Source organism: Piliocolobus tephrosceles, chromosome 1, assembly GCF_002776525.5.
Source record: "Piliocolobus tephrosceles isolate RC106 chromosome 1, ASM277652v3, whole genome shotgun sequence".
Taxonomy (NCBI): Eukaryota; Metazoa; Chordata; class Mammalia; order Primates; family Cercopithecidae; genus Piliocolobus; species Piliocolobus tephrosceles.
In genome coordinates this window covers 104,128,446-104,155,634 of record NC_045434.1, presented here as the reverse complement: position 1 = coordinate 104,155,634, position 27,189 = coordinate 104,128,446, and the positions used below count along the sequence as shown (strand labels likewise).

General features: G+C 41.8%; 1 protein-coding gene across 3 annotated transcripts in view; it reads left to right on the top strand.

Moving 5' to 3' along the window:
* Window positions 1-4,370: 4,370 nt before the first annotated feature.
* Window positions 4,371-27,189, top strand: part of CD101 (CD101 molecule) — a 34,694-nt gene continuing 11,875 nt past the window's right edge. For all 3 annotated transcript variants that reach the window (XM_023222701.2, XM_023222702.2, XM_023222700.3), the window contains exons 1-7: window positions 4,371-4,521; window positions 12,754-13,134; window positions 14,431-14,847; window positions 16,293-16,679; window positions 19,851-20,234; window positions 20,924-21,328; window positions 24,324-24,734. In XM_023222701.2, the coding sequence (XP_023078469.2) occupies window positions 4,434-4,521; window positions 12,754-13,134; window positions 14,431-14,847; window positions 16,293-16,679; window positions 19,851-20,234; window positions 20,924-21,328; window positions 24,324-24,734 (2,473 nt within the window). In that variant the 5' untranslated portion in view covers window positions 4,371-4,433. The remainder of the gene's footprint in view (window positions 4,522-12,753; window positions 13,135-14,430; window positions 14,848-16,292; window positions 16,680-19,850; window positions 20,235-20,923; window positions 21,329-24,323; window positions 24,735-27,189) is intronic.

Here is a 27,189-nt window from a genome sequence, read left to right as displayed (position 1 = left end):
CCTTCTTGTAGTGTGACTGCTTGGTGTTATACACATGCAGAGGGGAGGCTCAACTGCAGGGCCTCCCTCACATGGGCAAGTCCAGGCCCTGTGGAACGGTAATCAATTTGACCTGAATTCAAAGAGCTCAAGTGGGGAAAGGGGTGAAATAATGACCAGCCTCCTGCTGACCCCTTAGGGTCTTTCCCCCTCCTCCAGCCATTCACTATCATATACCCTGCCTCCTGTAAATCATGAGTAGCTAGCTAGAAGGTTTGTTAGAGCTCTGAACCAAAAGTGAGAAGGCAGCCTTAGAATCCTGTCATTTTCTAGCCATAATACTGATATACTCTGAGTCTGTTTTCTCATTTGTAAAATGGGATTAGTAATACCTACCACATAGTGATAAGAGGTATTCTATAAGACTGTATATGTAACGTGCCTTGCACAGAGCCTGTCCAGTACTCTCTCCCTCCATCTGAATCAGGAACTTCATTTTTACATTCCTTTCAAATGATACAATTGCAATGCAACAATTCCCAAGGTAAAAGAATAACTGTCTCTCTTGCTGGCTCTATTTTTTCTTTTCTTCTTCTTTTTTTTTTTTCTTGACAACAGAAAGCTTCTTTTTCCCCCCAGAGAAGAGGCAACATCACCCTGTCAATGTTAAATTCTGGCAGAAATGAAGCCACTAAAATGGAAAGAGAAAAAATATTTTGGCAACAGCCAGGAATGAGAAATTGCATAGCATTTACTGGGTTATATATATTCTATGGATACAGGATACTCTCTATTATTGGCAATGATTGTCTCTGTGGTCAATGCTTATTTCTGAAATAATTCTCTTTTCAGTGCACATGGTGGATTGATTGCACTGATGGCCTCAGTTTGTTTGTGTTAATCTCTCCCTTTGCTCTATCACTTTGCAGTTCCCCTCCATAAAGAGGCAGAGTATATATTAACCCATCTCTTGCCTTTGGAGTTGGTCATGTGGCTTGCTTTGGCCCATGGGGTGTTAGTGGTCATGATGTAAATAGAAGCTTTAAAAAATGCTGTTGTGTTTCCACTAGTTCTTTTGGACCCCTGATATTACCATGAAAATGTGCCAGTCCAGCTTGCCAGAGAGATGTGAGAGACATATGGAAGAGAACTGAGTCATCCAAGCCAAGGCCATCCTAGACCATCCAGCTCCTGTCAGCAGGACATAGCCCCATTAACAGAGCCACCCAGCTGACCCATAGGCTTGTTAACAGAAATAAATGTTTGCTGTTGCAAACCATCAGAGTTTTCTGATTGTTACACAGCAGTAACTACTCCATTCACACACATTTGCTGAAAGCGTTGGTGCCTGGGGGTGACCCCCAACTTCTGCAACTGAAATGGTGAATAAACTCCTGTATTTTGAACCTCACTGATTTTATAGTTAGCAGCCTGGAGAGTTTGTTTGAATCTCCATCCTAGGCAGACTGCCCTTTAATTGTTCCCTAAATACAACCGGCACATCCCTGCCTCTGCCTCTGCCTCTGTACGTTGTATTTGTCCACATTGAAATGTCCTTCCTTCTCCTCCCTGCCTATTTGCATCATACCAGATCTCCAAGGACATGACTTTAAAACCAGCCTTTTCTGATTGACCTCCTGCGACTGTTCCCTGCCTTTTCAGCCTATTAATTCAGGTTATTTCTTGCCTGAGCCATAGATTGGATACCAGACCCATGTTTGCCATATATGGCTGCTGTTTTTTTGTTTGTTTGTTTTAATCTCAGCTGTTTATTAAACTAGATCCCAAGTTCCTGGAGGGCAGGGCCCTCTTACATCTCTTTTATCTCCCAAGCCTTGTATAGTATCTTGAAAAGGGAAGTACAGGGCCTTTCACTTAAGACTTTAATATTTGTAGGTTGACCATCACTGGGGGGCTAATTGTTACTTATCATTGCTAATGAATAAAACCAGAAGAATGGATGAGTGAATGGAGGGATGGATGGATAGATAGATAGAAGATAGATAGAAGATAGATAGATTAGATTAGATAGATAGATAGATAGATAGATAGATAGATAGATAATGTTAGATGCTTCCAGACTTGAATTTGTAGAATGTACCCCGTTCTACTATAATTCTCACTAGGAAAATAAATTTTACTTTAAAATGCCACCTTTCTCCTGAAGATTTTACTGACCTCCCATTCATTCTCTCCAGATTAGATACGCCGTCTTCCTTTCCTGATATCCCTATGTGACAGTCAAGTTCTTACCTGCTCACCTCCACCATGCCACATGGCACAAGCAGCAGCTCCTTGAGATCAAAGGCTGTAGCTTAATTATGCATGGATGTCCAGCACATGGTAGGGTGCTTACTGCACAGGGAGTACTCAGTAACTATTTGATTATTTTATCTATCCTGCCTCTGTCTTTCTTTTAAATGCCCTACTTCAGCCCGTTATTATTGCTCATAGAGACAACTACAAAAACCTTGTAACTGACCTTCTTGCTTCTAGCCTTATCTCCCTCTTCACCTTTCAACCTGTTAGCAATGCACACATACGGAATTCAACTTAAAAGGAAAATCCAACCAGGCTATACTCCCACTAAAAATCTTCATAGCTTCCCTTTTCTTCAAGGTATTAATAAAAGCCAAGCTCTTAGGCTTGGCACGCAAAGCCCACTAAGATATGCCCATCCTACCTGTGTAGATCCTTCTTTCACAACAGCCTCAACTTTATTCCAACAAGATAGTACAGCCTGTGTGTACTGTTCATGCTACACGGTTACTTCCCAACTGTACCTTGGCCCCTGCCTCTCTAGATGACTCACTGACTCACCTGGCCCAGCCCAGTCCATCCTGACCTTCCCTCCTGCCCACCAATTTTCCCCACCCCCATAGGTGTTCCACTGATTGTTGACACATTGCATTGTGATTATTTGATTTAAGTGGAAGCTTCCTGAGAACTCTAGCACTAGCGTAATATTAAATTAGACTAGGTTCAGGACCAACTGTTGCATTTAGACACTCCTCTGCCATCCTTGGTACCTGGGTTCACATCTGAGTAACAGCCCATTAGCGTAACTGCCCAATGGGTTCTCCCTGCCTGCTGTCCAGATAGAACAGATTTATCAAGACAGGAGAATTGCAGTAGAGAAAGTTTAACTCGCACAGAACCAGCTAAATGGGAAACCAGAGTTTTATTACTCAAATCAGTCTCCCCGAAAATTTAGAGACTGGAGTTTTTAAGGATAATGTGGCAGGCCAGGGAGTGGGGAGTGCTGATTGGTCAGGTAGGAGAGGAAATCACAGGGGATCGAAAGGGGTTCTTCTTGCAGTCTTCCATCCCTGAGTGGGATCAAAGAGCTGGTGGAGCCAGATCACCAACCTGGATGGTGCCAGCTGGTGCATCAGAATGCAGGGTCTGAAAAATACCTTGAGGACCAATTTAGGTTTTGCAATAGTGATGTTTATCTAGGAACAATTGAGGAGGTTGGAATTGTGTGGCCTCTGGCTGCATGACTCCTAAACCATAATTTCTAATCTTGTGGCTAATTTGTTAGTCTTGCTAAGGAAGTCTGCTCCCCAGGCAAGAAGGGGGTTTGTTTCCAGAAAGGGCTGTTACCCTTTTTGTTTCAAAATTTAACTGTAAGCTAAATTCCTCCCAAAGTCAGTTTGGCCTACAACCAGGAATGAACAAGGGCAGCTTGGAGGTTAGAAGCAAGATGGAGTTGGTTAGGTCAGATCCCTTTCACCGTCATAACTTTCTCAGTGTTACAGTTTTTGCAAAGGCAGCTTCATAGGGCAGATGAAGATAAACTTCAATGTCTCGTGATGGTGATGATGGTAGCTAATATTCATTGAGCACTTACTATGTACCAGATATTGTTCTAAGTGCTTTAAATAAATGAGCTCATTTGGCATTCACAGTAATTTTATGGGGTACATACTATTAGTATCCTCATTTTAGCAATGGGTTAGGAAAGGTTAATTAAGTTTTCTAAGATTACACAGCTACTAAAACTAGAATCTGCATGCAAACCCAGGCAGCCTGACTCTAGAGCCTGTAACCTTCAGCACCACCTCGTGTCGCCCCGCGTTCATGTTTTCCAGGGGCTTTCTCCCATTTCTCAGTCGTTTCCTCTCCCAAGAGCAGAGGAGAAGGAAGGGCCAAGAAGACAACATTTCTCATGGCTTTTTAATTTGTTCAGTTTACCTAAATTCTCTCATCATTACTAAATGACACATACTGAGCCAGGTTGAGGCCTATCTTTTCTTAGTTTTATCTGTATCTGTTTACTTAACCACGAAGATAACTTTTTTACTCCCAAATTTGAGTGATTAGTAAAGAGCTATGTAACGTAACCAGTTTTGCTTTTCGCAAGCCATCTCTGTCTCAGTGGGCTGAAAACCACACTATTGCTTCCTCTTTACTTTGCAGTGAGAGCACAGCATTTGTCACTCAACCTCTGAATGTTAGTGACACTGCTGGGACGGGAAAGGACTGTGCTGGCCCCAATGGCAGGCTTCTCATATGTGGCATCTTTCTTTCTCTTTCTGAGTAAGTTTCATAATCCTTTATGTTTCTCTTGTCACAGGAGGTAGTCAACTCAGGGTGCTAGGTGATGGAACAGGACAATTTGGTCTCTGCAGAAACAACTATGCCATGTATTTCTGATGTTAGCAATGATTTTCGACTTACTGATGACAGTTCTTGGCTTACCTAGACATCCTTGAGTTCCAGGGAGGTGCAATGCTTGGTTGAGTCCCATGCACATGATTCCATTGTTTTTTACATTTGTGTGTGTTGCCAGATCTATCAGTTTTGCCTGGCCCTGGCTTTACTCCTCTTCTTGGGCTGATCATCCCAAGAGACAATAAAAAAGCCTTGTGTCAGGCTGGGCGCAGTGGCTCACGCCTGTAATCCCAGCACTTTGGGTGGATCACGAGGTTAGGAGTTCCAAGACCAGCCTGGCCAAGATGATGAAACCCCGTCTCTACTAAAAGTACAAAAATTAGCCACGCGCAGTGGCAGGCGCCTGTAATCCCAGCCACTCAGGAGGCTGAGGCAAGAGAATCGCTTGAACTCAGAGGGCGGAGGTTGCAGTGAGCTGAGATCAGGCCACTGCACTCCAGCCTAGGCAACAGAGTGAGACCCCGTCTCAAAGAAAAAAAAAAAAAAAAAGCTTTGTGTCCCAAGCTGAGAGGAGACCTTAAGATTTGTCTGATATTAAGGCTTGATGGAATAAATATGCCTTGCAGATATGACTGAATGGAAAGAAAGGTTATGAAAGTACTTAGTAGTTTTAGACTATGCTAAAAGAAGGTTCTAGATTTCATCTGTGAGTGGAAGTGGAAATTGACTACTGAGAGACTGAGAAATGGGCAGGAAGATTCACTTGGCTCTGCTGAGGGCCATGCAGAGGGGCTTGCCTGATCTAGGGGCATTTATGTATGTTAGAATAGGATGGAAAAAGAGGAAATTTGGAGGTAGAAGGGAGAATCAGATGAGTTGAGCAGGTAATGGAATAGTTTCAAACCAGATAGCAGGTACTTTTTAATGCTACAGTTTTCATTAACATCTGGTAAAGAGAATAGACCCCATCTCGGAATAATGTGTAAAATGCATAAAATAAAGTGCATAGAATTATAGAGGAAATCAATCACATTGAAATACAGGTATCAAAATATTTTAAATATGTTGTAATGCAGTAATGTATTTGCTTCTTATTTATGGATTACATAATAAGATCTACAGGTAGGTCTGTTAACCACCAAACTTCAAAGTAATGATGAGTATAAATAACATTTCAATATATCTTAAGTAGTTGTAATGTGATATGAAGATATCTGTGGTTGTCTACATTCGTAACTGAAGAAAATACTAAATTTCCATTAGAGGTAAAAATGAAAATAAAGATGTGAGATTATTTTTCACCCTGGTTTATGGACCCTTTAATCGTACATGTGGACCCACTTAAGAACTCTTGCTTTATAGCTGGGCATGGTGGCGCACACCTGTGGCCCTAGCTACTTGGGAGGCTGAAGTGGGAGAATCGCTTGAACCTGGGAGGTGGAGGTTGCAGTAAGCCGAGACTGAGCCACTGCACTCCAGGCTGGGTGACAGAGTGAGATTCCATCTTAAAAAAAAACAAAAACAAAAACAAAAAAACCTCTTGCTTTAGAGAGACTGGATGGAGCTAGTGCAGGGACCCAAATGGCTGGAATGATTGGGAAAGTAAACCAAGCTGTATCTGGTGTGACCAGGACTATGGTTGAAGAATTAAAAGAAAAGAATACAGCATTCAGCACAGAGAGGTTGCTTCATAAACATTGATTGAGTTAATTGTGCTCTTGTCTCTAGGTACATATGATAGTGTGAGGTAAGAGTCAGACCTAGGGCCTGCAGGAGAAGTTGCCAGGACCACTTGCTGAGTGATGGATGCCTGCCAGACTGACTTGGCGGGTGTTGATGGATAGGTGCGCTGGTGGGATCCTTTGGGGGCTGGTGTGTTTCTGTTTTTTGGTTAAGTTGTCTGAGTGTGATTCTCAAGTGTATGCGCTTTGTGTATTTGAACTCTTATGTTTGCTACATATATAGGAGGAAACTGGGTTTACATTGTGCAATAATTCATAGAATTGCAAATTCTGTCTCTTTTTTTGGTAAGCAGTCTAGAAGGCCTGGGGGAAGGAAAGTAGTAATCAAGGCTCAAAAAGGGGAAGCTGGAAGCTTTTCCTTAACGCATTTAAACAATTACCTAAACTGGGTTATAGATTTACTTCTTCTAAATTCTGACTCATCCCAAGCACTAATTTTGTGTAGAAGCACAGTTTCTATGTGAAGAATACATAAATCAGGAAGTTACTTGAAAAAGCTTTGAAAGTCTGCTGTTTGTCATTACAAATATAGAGGGGAAATGAAAGAAATTATTTAAATAATGATCAATTGATCAATTACATTGGTTAGCAAATGTATACTTTGTCCTGATTTTTTTTCAATAAATATAAGGACTGAACAATCCTGATAGAAAATGGTGCCATATGAGATTAATGTCATGGGTCAATGAGTTCTCGGAGTTAGTAGTTAGCTTTGTCTGCCTGTCTATTTCCCCCACCCTAACTAGCTGCCCTACAAATAACGGCCATTAACGTGGCAGGGTTTGGGGGAAGGGCTATTGTCTGTCTTACTGAGATTGCATTCATGAAAAATAAAACAGATTCCACTTAGTATGGATGGAAGCTGTCTCAGCCTCCATGCATATAGGGTTTTTGAATGTGTAAAGAGAAGGAAGCTGCTTGTTATGTTGGCTATTCCTGAGGTAGGTTTTGTATAAGGTAGCGTTATTTGAAACTGCTCTTTTTTTGGTATCAAAAATGGTCAAGTATGGGCCGTTTTATAAGGTTCAACCTAATTGTTTTCATTCAAATAATACTGCAATGGTAAATTTGACAATTCAAGTGATATTTTTAAAGAAAGTCAATACCATCGAGGAATTTTTAGTGTTTTGAAAGCATGATTCCAATGTCGGTATGTCAGTGCCAAGCTTTGTACTCATCAGCCTACAAGAATATGAGCTATTTCTCAAACGTAGCTAACCCTCTGCCCATTGAAAGAGAAAGCAAGAGGGCAGTCCTCACAGGTGTTTTTCGGAGGGTGGATGATATGTACTTGAAAAAACTCAGAGAGAATATATTTATAATAAGATCCTTAAGCTTATGCCCCAGTGCATAGCCATTTGAGTTGATCTCTGCCAGTCATGCCTTCCACCTGAAAAATACCTTTGAAATCTCCACACCATTTCTTTCAGTTTTCTGAGAAAGAAGTATGTCTTACACTGTTTGGGGTATTGTAGCAAAAGTACCATAAACTGGGAGGCTTATAAACAACAGAAATTGAGTTCTGGAGGCTGGGAAGTCTAAGATCAAGGCACTGGCAGTTTGGTGTCAGTGAGGGTCTGTTCCTCACAGCGCCTTCTCACTGTGTCCTCACGTTGCAGAAGGGGCTAGGTGAGCTTCCTGGACTCTTTTATAAGGGCGCTAATCCCATTCATGAGAACAAAGCCCTCATGACCTAACCGCTTCCTAAATGCCTCACCTCCTAATACCATCACCTTGGGAATTTGGTTTCTGCATTTGAGTTTTAGGAAGACACAGACATTGATACTGTAACACAGCACCCTCCCAGTCATCCCTCTACTAAGACATTACTTCATTCATCCGCCTTGCTGGCTTCACCCATTCTCCATCCCACCCCTTCCTACCGCTCCTCGCCTAGCTACTGTCTCTAGCTGCCATCCTGGTCTTCATTTCTCCTTCTCCATGAAACTCCTGGAAGTAGGTTACACTTCCTGCAGTTACTTCTTACCCTGAAAACTGCTGCTTCCACTCTGTTGAAATCCCTTTTACAAAGATCTTCATGGACATCCTTCTCATCGAGCTAACAAGACTGTCCTCTGCCTTCAGAGTCCCCAACCTCTTGGCAGCCTTTGGCAGTGCTGACAAACCCTTTCCTCTTAGAATGTTCTTCTTCCCTTGGTTTCCAAGCCGCTGTGTCCTAGTTGCCCTCCATCTAACTCTTCCCTCTGTAGGTATTGTTCCTCATCCCATCCCCTAAAGAGATTCCCTAGCAATCTCTCCTTAGCCCTCTTCCTTCTGTTCCCCAACACTTCCCAACACTTGTATATAACTGACCTAATCTACATCTTACAGCTCAGAACTCTCCCTAGTTACAAACAGACATTTACAGGAGCCAACAAGAAACAATGGAGACAGCCATGGATTTGGCATTTGCAGATCTATTAATATGTTCAAGTCTGGCTCAAATTCTAGGAGTTTTTACATACCTAAATATGGGAATATCACAGTTTTTGAAAGGATTCGATTATAAATATTTTCAAAGGGTTAAATAGACCTTAACCCTTTGAAAATACTTATAATTTATATATAAATGTAAATATATATTTAAATATTATTTCAAAATGTTTGCTGAATATCCTTCCTGTCTATTCCACGGTCTTCAGATTTAGTATTTCTAAAATGAAATGCATTATATTTTCACTCACCATTATACACACAACAGTAACTCTTCCTGATATCTGTATTTCTATTCAGAGTATCAATATTCTCCCAGTCAGCCTTCTCAAACTTATGATCTTTGATTTCTTCCTATCTCTCATCTCGCCTACTACTCCCAAGCATCCAAAACACTAAAAACTCTACAGATTTTGTTTCCACAGTAGCTAGGTTATAGTACCTTTATTTTTATCCCTATTGCTTTTGTCACCTCTGTCCTGAGCTCCTATAATTACCTGATACCTATTTCTAACTTCCATCATCCTACACACAAACTGTCAGGTTCATTTTCCTAAGACCTTTCAAACGGTTTCAGTGGATTCCCCATTGCCTGATGAATCAAGTCCAGACTTTTAAATGTGATAGTCAAGTCCTTTCTGCTTTGGACCCAAAATTGCTATCCAGTTTTACCTCTCTCTATTAATCTTCATGCAGCGCCCCCCCCCAATCCAGTTGATTACTCCTTATTTTTGAATACGTCTTTTGATTCCTACTCACAGAGTCTTGCCATGAAATCTCTTTTACCTAAAATGCCCTGTCTCCCCGTTTACCTTGTCATAATCTTCCCAATTCTCCAAAATCCATTTCTAATGCCATCTCTTATGCCATCTCCATAAACCTACTTCCCTCCCCTCAAAATGTAGTCCCTCCTTTCTTCAAAATTTTTGAAGCACTTTTATTCTATGTTTTCCATAGAGAGATGACTACTATCCACTTGACTGGATTATAAAATCCAGAACAGAATCTAGCCTAAATTCATCTTCATATCTTAGTCCATCAAGCATGAGAAATACTATAAGTGGTTGAATAAATATTTATTGAATTGGCAAATAAAGCAGTAGAAAAAGAAGTATGTGTTTTCACAATAAAAATTTTCAAATGTGGTACCCATCTTGCTGAAACGTGATGGGAAATGTTGGAGAAGTGTTGCCTAGCCACCAAAAATAACATCATTTGTAGAAACATGCCTTGATATAAGTAGGTTAATGGTACCTCAAAAGCCACATTAAAAAATATTTTTATTGTGAAATACAACATAAGAAAATATTAATAAAACATATATTTTCAGTTAGCAAATAAGTAAAAAGTAAAATCTATATAATATCTACCAGGTCAAGAAACAGAATATCACCAAGACCTAGAAGCACCCACCCAGCCCGCAGTGTGCCCCATCAAATCACAGACGCTCCCCCGAAGCAATCACTTTCCTGACTTTCATGATAACCACTTCCTAGTTTGCTTTTTTTTTTGAGATGGAGTTGCCCAGGCTGGAGTGCAGTGATGCAGTCTTGGCTCACGCCAACCTCTGCCTCCCAGGTTCAAGCAATTCTCTTGCCTCAGCTGCTGTAATAGCTGGAATTACAGGCACCTGCCACTATGCCTGGCTAATTTTGTATTTTTAATAGAGACAGGGTTTCACCATGTTGGCCAGGCTAGTCTTAAACTCCTGGCCTCAAGTGATCTGCCCACCTTGGCCTCCCAAAGTGCTGGGATTACAGGCATAAACCACCTCGCCTGGTCATTTCCTAGTTTTTTGCTGATGATTTTACCCCTTATGTATGCATCACTAAGCAATACAGTGTGGTTTTACCTGTTTTTACACTTTATAAACAGTAGGATTATTCTGTATAGAGTCACAAGGATTCAGAAGTTTCAATCTTTCATTGAACGTAATCACTCATGTTATTGCAAATAGTTGTAATTGTTGATTTTTATTTCTATATAACATTCCACTTTATGACTGTACCACAGTTTACCCAGTCTACTGTTGATGGACATAGGGGTTGTATCTTGTTTGAGGCTTTAATGAGCAGTGTAGCTGTGCATATTCTTTCACACATAGCTTGGTGCACACATTTCTCTAAGATGGCATTGCTGAAAAGTGTTTTAAACTGCCACTGTAGTATAACTTGTTGGTAAGTAATACTTTACATTTTCCTAAGGTGGTCTGACTTCTGTTCCTGGATTCTTACTACAAAAAGAGAATGATATAAATATGTCACATTAATTTGGACTTATGAATAAATTAGTGTATTCTAAATTATTATAGAGGCTGGGTGCAGTGGCTCACACCTGGAATCCCAGCACTTTAGGAGGCTGAGGCAGGCAGATCACTTGAGGTCAGGAGTTCAAGACCAGCCTGGCCAACATGGTGAAACCCTGTCTCTACAAAAATACAAAACTTATCCAGGCATTGTGGTCCATGCCTGTAATCCCAGCTACTCAGGAGGCTGAGGCAGGAGAATCACTTGAACCTGGGAGACAAAGGTTGCAGTGAGCCAAGATTGGACCACAACACTCCAGCCTGGGTGACAGAGCAAGACAGTCTCAAAAAAAAAAAGAAAAAAAATTATTACTAGAAATGTGTGTGGTTGGCTGACTAGTTGGTTGAGTGTTGGTTGGTTTCCCAATTTTAGACTGAGCATACATATATGAGATACGTGCACCTGCCTCAGGTGACCACTTACCTTTTCTTCCCTTTTGCCCTTTTTTGTAGTTCCCTTCTATCCCTTAGAACTATTTTCATTTCATCCCAGATTCCTATACTCAGTCTTTTTGTGTTCTCTGTAATGTCCTTTTTCCTTTCCCTCACTTTTTTTTTTCCACTCTAGTCTCCTTACTCTTTGTCCCTGTGGAGTCACAAAATGCAGCAGAGATTCTGCTTCCTCCTCATCTTCTTATGTACTCTGTTCAGTTAACTCCATAAAGCCAGTGATCTCTCCCTGTCTGGCCCTTCCGATGTCTTCCAATCCTGTCTTCCCTTTTACTGTACCCTGGGCCCCTAGTAAAAGAACTGGCCACCCTTGTGGCATGTCTTTGTCCTTTCTGCAACACAAAATGAACTAGCCTTTAATATCAATCATAGTAAGTAAAGATATGCTCTTTGATTTCTGAAAAATGATTGATCTAAAAAATTTGTCAAATGAAATGTTACCATTTAATCATGTTTTTTTTCCTTTAGACCTCATACTTGCGATTTGTTCTAATAGAAAACCTTCCCTAGTAGTCCCAATGGAAAACTTTTGGTAAGAACAAAGCTAAAATAAATTCTAATCCCAGAACCTGCTGGATTTTATAGCCATCTATTAGGAGGCTTTTCAGTAAAAGCCTTTCTTTAAGAAATGACAAAACAAAACCAAAAAACCCTCCACAGAATAAAAAGGAAGTGCTGCTGCCTTTTCAGATGCTAATTGTGGCTAGTCTTGCAACAGACTTGGCTAGGGGCTACAAATAGTTCAACCAACCAGCTAGAAAAATCATGGCACCAAGGGCAGAGCCCTAGACTTTGCGTCTCCAGCAACTACTTCTCTGGGAACTGCCCGATGGCAGCAGGCACCCTGGAATTTGAGGCTTGAGGAAGTATATGCCAATTTTTTTCATAAAATAATGTAAAATTATCATACATTTATTTGCTTTAAAATAAGTACACTTCGATCAGCAGATGTTTTATAGAAGTGGTCATGTTACATTGATGAAGCTAAACTTTTTTTAAGAGACTGAAGATTACTATAGAAGTTAAAGTTATAAAAGAACAATTAACTCATCAAGCGATTCCACTGCTGCTCAGCCTGAAGAAGATGTTGAACATTTGAGTTGATTATAGCTAATAACCTCTGATCTCATTTACCAGAATTGTAATACCAGGAAATACATAATGTGGTACACTGGGAACGGGAACACTAATCTCTTTTTATTCCCCTTTCTTTCTCCTACTTGCAAGCTAAGCTCAGCATTGGCCAGAGAGAAGTAACAGTTCAGAAAGGACCACTGTTTAGAGCTGAAGGTTACCCAGTCAGCATTGGCTGCAATGTAACTGGCCACCAGGGACCTTCTGAGCAGCATTTCCAGTGGTCTGTTTACCTGCCAACAAACCCGACCCAGGAAGTCCAGATCATTAGCACCAAGGATGCTGCCTTCTCTTACGCAGTATATACGCAGCGGGTGCGAAGCAGAGACATCTACGTGGAGAGGGTCCAGGGCAACTCAGTCTTGTTGCACATCTCAAAGCTCCAGATGAAGGATGCTGGCGAGTATGAGTGTCACACACCGAACACTGATGAGAAATACTATGGGAGCTACAGTGCAAAGACTAATCTAATTGGTAAGCTGCTTGTCCACTTCTGCTCGCCAGCCCCTGAGAAGCCAGAGTCTCCACCATCACAATATCTTGCAATGCGACATGGCTTTATATTGTTCCATGTTCTTTGGGAAAAGAGCCCATATACCCTTGTGGATATTTTGGAGATATGTCACAAGGGGGTATCTCATATTCTCTAAAATTATGTTTCTTTTTCTCAATTATCTTTGCCATATTTAGATGGTGTGTGGTTTTCCCAAGGCCTTGTCCACAGCTATCCATAGATTGCTAATAGCAACAGCATTCAACAAAGCTATGAGAGTTCTCCCTGTGTTGTCTCTGCTTGGAGGCAGAAGAGTAATTCGACAAGAGAGCTGGTACCATAGGTGATAAGTCATTAACTTAGAAATGATTATTCTCAAACTACCATTCTCAAGCATATTTATATATTTGCAGTTGTCACTTTGTCCCTTTGTCTGGAATATCTATCACCCCCTTTTCAGCTTAACAAACTCCTACATATACTTCAGGACCCAGTTTAGACACTACCTCTTCTGTGGAACTCATCTTGACTGCTTGGGCAGAATTCCCACTTTTGTTTCTTTTAGATTGTCTGTTCATACCACTGCTATCAGCATGCATCCAGTTATATGGTAACTGGCTGTTTGTATGCCTCTCTCTCACCACATCCTCAGCTTCTACTCAGTGGCTAGCACTGAGTAGATGCTCGGTCACACTGGTTGATTAAATCTAAGTGTTGCTTTCATATAAGCTTAGGCTGTGTGATTTCATTTTAAGAAAACAAGAACGGTAGGGTAGTAAGACAGTTACCAAAACTTTAGTAAAGATTGCATTTGGGCTCTAAATGATACATTTTAACAGACATTATTACATTATTACAGAGCCTTATAGAGGAGCAGGTTAAGGCCCAGGAAGGTGAAGTGACATGCCCAAGTCCATGTAGTAGGGACGGATGTAGGACCAGAATCTAAGATTTCTCTGTCCCAGTGCTTTATCCCTTTAAATACATGCTTTGTGTCTGAGTAGCTAAATTGGTTACAGCCTATGCTAATGAAGCAAAGTGAGGGTCAACACATTAGTGAGACATTTACTTTGCCAAGTTCCATAGACTGTACATAGATGCCAGTGTTCCCATTAGCAATAGAGAAAGCATATGGATAGGAAGGCATATGGCAAGTGGAAAACCAACTCGAAGTCTGTGTGCTTTACCTATGGTAGCTCGGGGCGCCATCTTCACCTAAGGAGGCCCACTGGACAAGCACTGGGCCAGTCACATTATTATCACTCCTTTGTTTCCAGTTATTCCAGATACCCTCTCTGCCACCATGAGTTCTCAGACTCTCAGTAAGGAGGAAGGTGAGCCATTAGCCCTCACCTGTGAGGCATCAAAAGCCACAGCCCAACATACACACCTCTCTGTCACCTGGTACCTAACACAGGATGGAGGAGGAAGCCAAGCCACCAAGATTATTTCTCTCTCCAAAGATTTTGTATTGGTCCCTGGGCCCTTGTATACAGACCGGTTTGCAGCCAGTGACGTACGGCTCAACAAACTGGGGGCCACTACGTTCAGGCTGTCCATAGAGAGGCTCCAATCCTCAGATCAGGGTCGGCTGTTCTGTGAAGCAATGGAATGGATTCAGGATCCAGATGAAACCTGGATGTTCATCACTAAAAAGCGGACCGATCAAACCACTCTGAGGATCCAGCCAGCAGGTAATTATCTTCCTACGAAATTCATTAATACACTAGTATTAGGTAGTGGGTATTTATGAGGTATGTTTTAATTTTTGTTCTAATCCTTTGTTGGCTCTAAAATAATTGGCTAGGAAGTTTGATTTGATTTTGTATTTTTGTCATCTGAGAAACATAACTAAGAGGGAGGACATTCAGTTTTGGCTCTGCGCACAGATTCTTTGTGGGATAAGGTCTGCTCAGTGGTTAGATCGATTCCACAAGCCAGTCATGGAAGTAGTTTTGTTACCATTTTTGCCAGTCTCTGTGTTCGCACATTATCTACATTATCTAATTTAGTCGTAACAACCACCCTATGAGGCAAATAGTTGAGTCTCCATTTTAAAAATGAGGACTCTGAATCTCAGACATGCTAGATGCGCTGCGTAAGCCCACCCAGCTGGTGAGAGTGGGGCTGGTCTTCAAAGGCAGGCCTGTCTCTCTCCAAAGCCCACTCAGCACAGACAGCTGGGCCTCAGAGTAGCTCCAGTTTCCAACATGAAGCCTTGTCTTCATCAGTGCTAGGATTTCCTTCCACCTGCCCCCTTTCCCAACTTGGAATGCAGTCACTTTCCTTTTTTATCATTTTTTTAATTTAAAAGATTTTTTAAGGACAGGGTCTTGCTATGTTGCCCAGGCTGGCCTTGAACTCCTGGGCTCAAGCAATCCTCCTGCCTCAGCCTCCCAAAGGGCTGGGATTTCAGGCATGAGCCACCACACCCGGCCTGCTGTCACTTTTCATAATCTTTTGGCATTTTTGTCAAAGCAAGTATAAAGGCCTTGTCTGTGATTCTTGGTCTCTCCCTATAGGCTTTTGTCCAACAGGATTGGTTACTAAACTATATACTGTATACCCATTGCTAAAAGCAATGATCCAATGGTGGATCATTAAAGTTTTTTCTTTATTAAAAAGAGTGTTACTGTGTTCCACTAAAAATTGTCCTGTTGGCCTCAAGTATCCAAGTTACACTCATGAGTCCTATGGAGCAATATCACATGTGCTTTTTAACTTCAGAAAATTCTGCTGGATATTCTTAGCCAAAAAAGAGAGTAAGAAATCACAATTTACAGCAATTCAGTGTAAAATATTTAATTTAATATATATATTTAATTTAGTATACAATATTTTAATTTTTAATTTTAAAAGCATACATTACTGTAAGCATCATACATTTGTGCATACATCTTGCTTATTAAGAGTGCATTCAGAAAACCATGAGTATTGCCCTTTCTGGGTGATTTAAGGAAAAGTCATGAGTGTTTTTTACTCTAAGGATTTTTTGTTTGTTTACCTACCAGTATAGAGCTGAACTCTCACATAAAATGTGATCCCTGTGGCATCCTTCCAGAGGGTGTCATCTCTCTCTTGTACTGAAAGGACAGAGGCTGTGGGCTCTCTAAGTACCTGCCTTGCTTTTGTTTCCCAGTGAAAGATTTTCAAGTCAACATTACAGCTGACAGCTTGTTTGCTGAAGGGAAATCCTTAGAACTGGTTTGCCTGGTTGTAGGCAGTGGCCGTGACCCACAGCTTCAAGGCATTTGGTTCTTCAATGGGACTGAAATTGCTCACATTGATGCTGGTGGAGTCCTGGGCCTGAAGAATGACTACAAAGAGAGAGCAAGTCAAGGAGAGCTCCAGGTCTCAAAGTTAGGCCCCAAAGCTTTCTCTCTCAAGATCTTCTCTCTGGGCCCAGAGGATGAAGGCACCTACAGATGTGTGGTAGCAGAGGTCACGAGAACACGCACAGGTTCCTGGCAGGTGCTTCAGAGAAAGCAGTCACCAGACAGCCACGTGCACCTGAGGAAGCCAGCAGGTATGTAAAGTCAAGACCTGGCATGCATTGGGCTGCTTTCAGATGCCCCCTTGTCAGTAGAAGACCCCTTTGTGGATACAATGGGGATCTTCACGAAGAGCAGGTTTCAATCAGATCACATTGGAGGTGGAGTGGAGTGGAGTGAAGGAAGGCACCCAAACTAGCTGGAGACCTGAGTCCTATTCCTAGGTCATTACTTAGGCTGCGACCATGAACACACCACTTTACGTCTCTAAGTCTCAGCTCCCTCATCTGTAAAATGATGGCACACAACTAGATGGTCTTTAAGTTCCTTCTTGCTGGCTTAGAGTCTAAGCCCTCTGCCTTTGTGTGTGTGTGTGTGTGTGTGTGTGTGTGTGTGTGTGTGTGTGTGTGATATGAATAGGTTAAGAGTAAAAAGCTACACTTTGTCCTCCTTCCTGGGGAATGAACACCCGTGTTATCCTACCTTGAGACTCTGCTGGCATTTTTCAACTGCCTTCTGTTAATCTCCTACTATGTTGACCTGGTGTGGGAGATAGTACTTAGTCATAATTCTGGCTCACAGTAAGAAACGAAGAGGTAATTGATAGTGGGCAGACTCCATCCTCTGCATTTTGCTGTGATGTGGTGAGACGCCGGTCCAAATGGTTCTGAGTGTCTGCAAGCACAGAACTGAGGAAACCACGCAGTTTACCTTTACTTTATGAAGGTTGGGCGACCTTAAACATGTTTGAATAATCATTGCCTTTTGTGTGGAGAAAAGCAGACAAATCTACAACTAATATAAGGATTCACTAGGCTGGGTTTAAATTCAAAGTCCAGAAAGATTAATTGCCCCCAAATTTTTTTAATGTTTTAAATGTTCAAAAACTGAGCTGAAAATAAAGATGTCCTTATTGCACTGGCTTATTGGAGACATCTCCAAAGATAGATAAATTTTCCTTTCATGTTCTCTAATACGCCATTTACTAGGAATGAAGATGCACCGATTTGGCCTGGAGTGGTAGGCCAGGAAGTATGTTGTGTTGGCTTTCACACTAAACATTTGGTCTGACTTTCTAGAATTAAGGAAAAACAATATAGGTGGGGTTTACATATTTATGCAGAGATAAGTTTCTGCTTTATGCATCTCAGCCTTCTCTGGAACATATCTGCAGGCTTTTGTAAACCTGGTATGTGGGAATTTCACCTTAAGGGGAACTTCACGGTACACAGCTGATAATCCTATCAATAGGGTCATCTTCTAAAACTAAAAATAGTTCTTTGTATAGGCTGGAGTCTACACTGGGCTTACTATGTAGACACAGAAAAAGTTATTAGCAAATTTATTAAGGATCCTGTTTAGCATTCTGTTTTGAAAGTCAAACGTTACTTGAAGTATTAGCAACATTTTATCATTTATGAATATTTTAATCACCCATTACCGTTGTGAATGTGTAACTTACACACATTTCGTAAGTTTATTACTTCTTACCAAAAGGCAGTAATGGCCACAATGAACTAAGGAAACATCATTAAAAAAAAAAAAAATCATGTTAGTTTAAACTAAACTAATCATCACTAAATCACATTATCTTAAAGTGGTGAGATTATGAGTAATAATTTCCCCTCCAATTTCTAAACTTCAGTTATGAGTCTATTTTTAATTTGAAAAAAATTAAATTTGAAAGCAGATTTGCTCTTTTTAAAAACATATTTATGGACATTAACCTTCATTCTGTCTTTGTTACTTATGTATATGTATGCATAAAACAGTCAAAGACTGAACTCCTTCCTCCGCAGGGAAGAACAATTTGCAAATTCATTTAGATCCTATTTAGATTTCTAATGCCAGTTCTACTTTATTTTCCTCTTTTGCTTTGAATTACCTCTGCTTTTGCCAGAGCCTATCATTAAACACTAATGCTAGCAGCTAACCTTTACTAAGTACTTTCCCTAGCCATCCAGGCTAAGCTCTTTGCATGTGCCATTTGTTCAGTCTTCTCAACAATGCAGCAAGGTGAGCACTATTATTATCTTCATTTTTACAGAAAAGAAAACTGAGGCTCAGAGAGGTCAAATATGTTGCCCAAGGCAATTCTGACTGCAGGAGCTGTGGCCTTAAATTAGTGCTGGGCTGCCCAGAATGTACAATCTCCTGCTGTATCTCTACGTTGCTCACAAGGCAACCAGGACAAGACCTTGCAGAATTCATGTTTGTTGAATGAATGTGTTTGTTGAATGATGACTTGAATTTCCTATCTGAGAGTCAAATTTACATTTATGGTTTTACACTGTAGTTTAGACATAAGAAGCCTCTCTGTTTACAACAACGTGTATATATATATAATGTATATGTATATATACATGTATTTTCCCCCAAGTAATTGTTTTTTATAGTAATACTGTGAACAGAGATGTAATTAACAATGTTTCTTCCTCATTCAAAACACTTACTAAACCAATTAGCTTGATTAGGGAAAGATAAGAAGGAGGAAGATCATTTTGAACTGTGAAGGTCCGAATTCTAAAAAACTAAAAATTTAAATAAACACAGCTTTATTAGTTTCAGGCTCTTATATCTACCCTAATTAATATACTAAAACATTACCAGATGTTTGGCCAACGAGATATCCTTAAGGAAGAGTTGATTTAACAAACTAATAAAAAATACGTGCAAGTGATAAATGGCTTAAGTAAGCTGGGCACAGTGGCTCATGCCTGTAATCCCAGCCCTTTAGGAGGCTGACAAGAGGATTGCTTGAGGCCAGAAGTTCAACACCAGCCTAGGTAACAAAGAGAGACCCTATCTCTGCAAAAAATTTAAAAATTAGCCAGCGTGGTGGCATGTGCCTCTAGTCCCAGCTACTGAGGCACGAGGCAGGAGGATCGCTTGAGCCAAGGAGTTTGAGGTTGCAGTGAGTTAAGATCGCTGTGCTGTGTTCCAGCCTGCACAACACAGCAAGACCCAGTCTTTAGAAATAAATAAATTGTTTAAGGGTAAATACATCCTCCGATATTCTTTCTGCTATCTTGTTTCCACTATTTAAGTGTTTGGCAAATCTTTTGCCTGAGGGTGGTGCAAGAGGAAACAGCCCGATTTGACTTGTCAAAACTAGTCAAGTCCTAATTAATGAGATTTCACTGTATTTTAGAAAATTTCTTATTTACCTAAAACAGTATTTTTCTTCTATCATCTGTAACTCACAGCAAGAAGTGTGGTGGTGTCTATCAAGAACAAGCAGCAAGTTGTGTGGGAAGGAGAGACCCTCGCCCTTCTCTGTAAGGCTGGTGGAGCTGAAAGTCCCCTGTCTGTGAGCTGGTGGCACATCCCACAGGACCAGACACAGCCCGAGTTTGTGGCTGGCATGGGGCAGGACGGCACTGTGCAGCTGGGTGCCTCCTATGGGGGATCCAGTTACCATGGCAACACAAGGTTGGAGAAAGTGGACTGGGCCACCTTCCAGCTGGAGATCACCTTCACTGCCATCACAGACAGTGGCACATATGAGTGCAGAGTATCTGAGAAGTCTTGGAACCAGGCCAGAGATCTGAGCTGGACTCAGAAGATTTCGGTTACTGTAAAGTCTCTGGGTAAGTGTCAGAGGAAGTCCTTTTCTGCACCTGTATATCACTCAATTCATTCTGCAGTGGAATTGGATTGCATGTTATCCTGCATCCCCCAGTGATGGTATGTGTACCCTAGGACACAGAGCATAGTCTCTGGCCACCCTCTCTGTCAATCAATCTTTAAAGTTTCTTCATCTTTGTAAAGATCATCTTTAGGGTGCAGCTTGTAAATTGTTGTTCAAAGTTAAAAACAAAACCCTATGAATCAGCTTATAGATGAGTATAGCTGAGCCTCGTATCTTCTGGCTTTTGAGAGCTGCAGCCCTGGGATTGCAGAGCCCATTGGAGCATGTGCAAAAAAAAAAGGGTTCTGATACTGAACCCACGCATGGGGGTAAGGGAAGGAGGCCAGACATCTGGGGTGGGGAGTGCTCCACCCACTCAGCAGCAGCTGTCTAAGTAGCAGATTGGGGAAACACTGCCTATTTCTTGTGGCTGCTGGGAACAGTCTTAGAAGAGGATCAACTTTGCAAAATTGAGGTCAGAGTTCAGGACAGACTGTCCTGAGAATCAACTTCTACTCTATAAAATATGAAACTCCAAATGTACAAATGCGTGGTCCTACTCAAAGAGGTGGCAACTAGAAAAACTTGAAAGTGCTGCATTTTAATCTGGTACACATATTAGAAATTATGTTTCATTTTTCTGTCTAGAATCAAGTTTACAAGTTAGTCTGATGAGCCGTCAGCCACAAGTGATGTTAACCAACACCTTTGACCTGTCCTGCGTCTTGGGGACTGGTTACTCTGACCTCAAGGTGCCACTCACTGTGACGTGGCAGTTCCGGCCAGCTAGCTCTCACGTCTTCCACCAGCTTATTCGAATCACCCACAATGGCACTATTGAATGGGGGAATTTCCTATCCCAGTTCCAAAAGAAGACGAAAGTTTCACAGTCTTTATTTCGTTCACAACTCCTAGTCCATGATGCCACTGAGGAAGAGACAGGAGTGTATCAGTGTAAAGTAGAAGTTTATGACAGAAATTCCCTATACAACAACCACCCTCCGAGGGCTTCTGCCATCTCTCACCCATTGAGAATAGCAGTCACTTTACCAGGTAAGTGTGACTTGAAATTCATCCCTGCTTTAAAAACAAACAAATAAATAGCAAGCCTGCCATTCTGGGTAAGTTATAACAATAAAACATAAAATACTTTCTCCCATATTTGTTCTGTCTAAGTAAGCACCACATAATGAATGATACCCAGGTTAACATTGAGTTAGTATGCACGGGTTGGCCATACTGGTTGTTAAAACATTGAAATACCTTCCATGCCGGCTAACTGCTGCTCTCTATCCATTCCCCATTTTCCTCTAAGTTCCCACCATCCAGCAACTAAAGGGTACCACGTGGCACAGCAGGGGGCCTCTAGGACCTGGCTCCAGGGGAAAAGATATGTTTTGGATTGGTCACTGTCCAGGCCTTACCAGTTAGTAAACATTTGCAATGTCTCTGCTGGTGGTAGGGATAAGGTAAATTCCACTGGAATACATCCACCTACTTATTTGTAAGGTGTTAATGTATAAGAGTCAAAAAATTTATTATTACAATCACATATAATCCATCTCATCAACTGATAATAGAGCACAGGAGTTAACAGTGAGATACCACCTAGGCAAAGTTCTGCTGTGTCATGTATCTTCTCTCTCATAGTCTGCATTCTCTTAGGACAGAGTGATGGAGAGACATTGAATTATTTAGATCTGACAATCACTGGATAGCAGAACAGCTTTGGATGAGCCACCTAATCTGCTCAAGCCTTAGTTACCCGATCTGTAAATTGTTAATGTGCAATTTAAATATGGTGACATATGTAACATGCCGAGTACCTGACGTACCAAGATGATGCTCAAACGTGGTCGCTGTCATTATTCTCACTGCCACTGTAAAACATTTTTGGTAATAGTAATGATTCCCTTGTTCTTGAATTCATGCTTAATTAATTTGTCCTCTCTGTGGTATTTGCAACTGCTGCCCCAGTCTGTCTTCTTGAAACTTCCTTTTTCCTTGGCACCATGACACAAGATTTTCTCCTCCACTGATTTATTCTTTAAAGAAAATAGTTTCTCTGGACTTTATTCTTAGCTTTGATCTCTTTTCATTCTATACGCTTTCCTGCAATGGACTCATCTGGTTGTTAAAACAACCTGTATGTTCACAACTCCCAAATTCATTATCTTGACCAATTTCTCTTCTGATCTCCAGACTCATATATCCAGCTGTCTCCAAGACATGTCTGCACTCATTATGTCGAAACATAAACCCGCCATTATCATCCAAAGCTCTTCCTTCTACATTGCCCCTTATGTCCCCACTCCCCATCAGTGACCCAAGTTGAAAACCTGAGTCATCACAACTCTTATGTTCACCTTGTATCTAAACTCCCACAGTGTGACATGCAAGGCCCTTTATCATCTGGTACATCTGTGTCTTTCCAGCATCATCTCCTTCAACTTTCCCTCGTGAATTTGAGCTTCAGCCACACTGAACTACTTGCACCTCCTCAATAGTCCATGTTCCCTCTCACTTTCAAAATCTTTGGTCAAGTTGCATCTTTTGTGCAGAAATCCTTAACTTCTTCTCCATCAGAATAATTCCTATAAACCCTTAAGACTCAGCTCAGAATTATCTCCTCCAGGAAGTCTCCCCTTGCTCCTGTATTTGGGCTAGGAGACCCTGCTGTGTGCTCAGATAGGCACTTCTACATACCTCTGTCTTAACATGAGTGACATGAGGAACAAAAATTTTACACTGAGGCCAGAGGTGGCTCAAACCTGTAATCCCACACTTTGGGAGGCCAAGGCAGGTGGATCACCTGAGGTCAGGAGTTTGAGACCAGTCTGGCCAACATAGTGAAACCCCGTCTCTACTGAAAATGCACAAATTAGCCAGGCGTGGTGGTGTGCACCTGTAGTCCCAGCTACTCAGGAGGCTGAGGCACTAGAATCACTCTGCACAGGAAGTGGAGGTTGCAGTGAGCCAAGATCATGACACTGCACTCCAGCCTGGGCGACAGAGCAAGACTCCATCTCAAACAAAACAACCAAAAATTTCACACTTGAGAAAGGTTTCTCAAGACTTATTTCAGCTCCACATTCTAAATGTGGAAGACAGAGATCAGGGCAAATATCACTGTGCTGTGGTAGAGTGGCTGTCTGTCTACAAATGGCACTTGGCACCATCTCTAAGCCTCTGTCCCTGTACTTGTCTCCCTTTAGAGTGTCAGCCACCGAGGGAAGATATCCACAGGGCCTGGAATTGTCTAGCACATAATATAGTGTGTGCTTCATAAATGTTTGCTGAAGGAAGAGTAAAGAGACCTACTGGCAACATCAATACGCAGTTACAAAAGTAGAGTGGGTGATGTGAGCAAGACGTGAGAAGCAGATTTGGGAACAAGGATTGTCACTCATCTTTCTGACAAAGCAGAAAAGCTGCTGGGGTCAAAGATTAGTTGACTCCACATCCATACGATGTTTCTACAGTTAAGTGGCCGCAAAGATGCACACAGTTTTAATCACTCATGTACAACTTCCTTTTGTTTACCCATGTTTGAAGGCAGATACAACTAGAGTTTGAAAATTGTGAATCCAGAAGTACTCTGCATAGTAAACACACAAACACAGCATTAATAGGGCCACTTTCTCCCAATCTGATACATGAAATATGACAGAAGAGATGCTTGTGCTTAAATACTGAAGCAGTATCATGTGGAAGAGAGATACTGGGTTTGTCTGTGTGCCCTCTGCCACACCACCCCTACCAAGCACAGGTGGCACTAGGACTAGTGGATGGAAGTCATGAAGAGATAAAATTTAACTTGATATCAGAAAGCATTCTGGAGTGGCAGAGCTGTCCAAAGATGAAATGGGCTGCCTTGTCAGCTAGTGATGTTGTTCAAAAGCTGGATGAGCAGTGAGCGGGGCTACTGTAGAGGGAGTTCACCCATATGATGGCGGGAGGATGCAGTGTCATACTTGACCTCTAATGTCTCTACTACCTTAACTTTCTGTTTTGTAGCAAAGTAACTGTTTCCATGTTTTAAATTTAGAGAGCAAGCTAAAAGTGAATTCAAGGAGTCAAGTCCAAGAGCTCTCCATCAACTCCAACACTGATATAGAATGTAGCATCTTGTCCCGGTCCAGTGGAAACCTTCAGTTAGCCATTAGTTGGTATTTTTCTCCTATTTCCACTAATGCCTCCTGGCTAAAGATCCTGGAGGTGGACCAAACCAATGTTATAAAAACTGGGGATGAGTTTCACACCCCATGGAGAAAACAAAAATTTCATACTGAGAAGGTTTCCCAAGACTTATTTCAGCTGCACATTCTGAATGTGGAAGACAGCGATCAGGGCAAATACCGCTGTGCTGTGGAGGAATGGCTCCTGTCTACAAATGGCACTTGGCACAAGCTTGGAGAAAAGAAGTCAGGACTAACAGAATTGAAACTCAAGCCCACAGGTAAACCTTGCGGGTGTATCCTAATGTCTGTCTGTCTGATGGCTGTTTTCTCTTGGGCAGCTCTTCTATGGAGTGATTATGTGGGAGTAAAAATATGACCTAAAGTCATAGGAACAGTGTCCACCTACAAATGACTGCAGGACCGGGTAGTCCACCAAAGGAGGGGAGGTCACTTAAGGTGATTCAATCTGAGGTTTTGGGGAGCTGAGGTAGAAGCAAGATCCCTTTGATTGGTTCACTTCTCAGCCTGGCAGCCTGGTCTATGCAGCTACCCAGGGTATCGTATCTCCAGATCTCTATAATAACAAGCTGTGTCATTCCAGTGGGGCTGTACTGTAATTTGGCAGAGAAAGAGTAATACGAAGCATATTTCTCCCACTGTGAACAGAAACTGTACAACTCTATGGGGATGTGTGGAGAAATTGCTTCTCAACATTTAGCTGCCTAAACATAAGGCAAATAAGAGTAGTTAACTGTTGGAATGGCTTACTGAAGGAGTCTCCTCTTCCTCAGGAGATCTTTAAAAATGCAATGGAAGTTCCGCACTGGTCTAAGAGTGCCGCTGTCTAAATGCGGGCAGGGTTGATTAGGTCTCTCAGCATAGGTTAGGTCACCTCCAGTGTTGATTAAAATTAAATGAACGTCACAGCCAAGGTTTGGGAACTGGCCAAGATCCAACAGCACAATGCAGAGAAGTTGATCTCATCTGGTGCTTAAAATACTATTTTCAAGGTAATGTTAAAAAAAAAAAAAAAAAAAAAAAGGATGATCATTGAGGATTACTATGTATCAGGCAATGGAATACAAAGATAAAGAAGGCACAGCCCTGGCCCTTAAGGAGCTCCCAGTCTGGTGGGACAACAAGGGCAAAACAGCAGCTTGGTATGGGATCTCTTCCTGCCCTCTGGCTTCCCTTCTGTATGTTCTTAAAGTCCCTTCTTCTTCCTGTTAAATGTCTGTGTTCCTCAGTGCTTCTTATTCTCTACTTTCCTCAGAATTTCTTAAATACTGCCCTGGTTTCAACTACCACGTTCTAGATGATAACCCTGAGATTTTGTGCTTAGTCCTGATCTCCTGAGCTCCAAGCCTTCATCCCCAACTGCCTGCTGTACATTTCTACTTGGATGCCCCCATACTCAGCATGCCCTGAATTGCACTTAGCATCTCTGCCATCTCACCATGCTTGTTTGTACTTCTGCATTTCCCATCTGTGTGATTGGCATTCTGTCTCCCAGTCATCCAGGCCAAACCCTTGACCACATGTGCATGCCCCTCGTCAGGAGGCAGTCACTGCTTAGCTCAAGTGCTTCCCATGTACAAATGTGGACTCTGTGTTGTCAGATCTTTTTGCATATCTACAGATGCCTAAAATCTTTTTTGGTAACATCTCCCAGTTTAAGAATGTCCACAACTAATTCACTTCTTTTTTTTTTTTAAGACAGTCTGGCTCTGTCACTCAGGCTGGATTCAGTGGTGTGATCTTGGCTCACTGCAACCTCCATCTCCCGGGTTCAAGCAATTCTCCTGCCTCAGCCTCCAGAGTAGCTGGGACTACTGGTGGCGTGCGCCACCATGCCCAGCTAATTTTTGTAATTTTAGTAGAGACGGGGTTTCACCATATTGGCCAGGCTGGTCTCAAACTCCTGATCTCGTGATCTACCTGTCTTGGCCTCCCAAAGTTCTGGGATTACAGGCATGAGCCACTGCGCCTGGACCAGTTCTTTTAAAATACTGTCAAGCAGAACATACCTGTGGGCTTGGCGTGGCTGTGGACTTCTAGTTGTGCATGCCATTTAGGGAACAGGTTAACGAAGAGGCCGCAGAAAGATGCTGAGAATGACTGGTCAGAGTTGTAAGAAGGATATTTTCTCTGAGGTTGGAAAAAAAGAAATCAATTTCAAGGAGAAAATGGACTCCAGTAACAAAAACCACATAGAGAAAAGGACTAGATGGTCCCTTGAACTGGGAAATTAGGCCTTGGCCAAGTATAGTGATGGGATTGGAAGCCAGATCACAATAAAATAGGAAGTAATTTGAGGCAAGGAAACAGCAACAGTATCTCATAAGCTAATATTCCACGTGCTTCTCCATGAAGGAAAGGAAAGAATAAGCATGGTAACTAAGAAAGAGTCCAAGATCAGACATAATTATTCTCTTAAAGACAGATTAATAAATGTGTTAGGGCCGGGCATAGTGGCTCATGCCTATAATCCCAGCATTTTGGGAGGCCAAGGCGGGTGGATCACCTGAGGTCAGGAGTTCGAGACCAGCCTGGCCAACATGGTGAAACCCCGTCTCCACTAAAAATACAAGAATTAGCCCCCTGCCTGTAATCCCAGCTACTTGGGAGGCTAAGGCAGAAGAATCACTTGAACCCGGGAGGCAGAGGTTGCAGTGAGCTGAGATTGTGCCGTTGCACTCCAGTCTGGGCAGCACAGTGAGACTCCATCTCAAA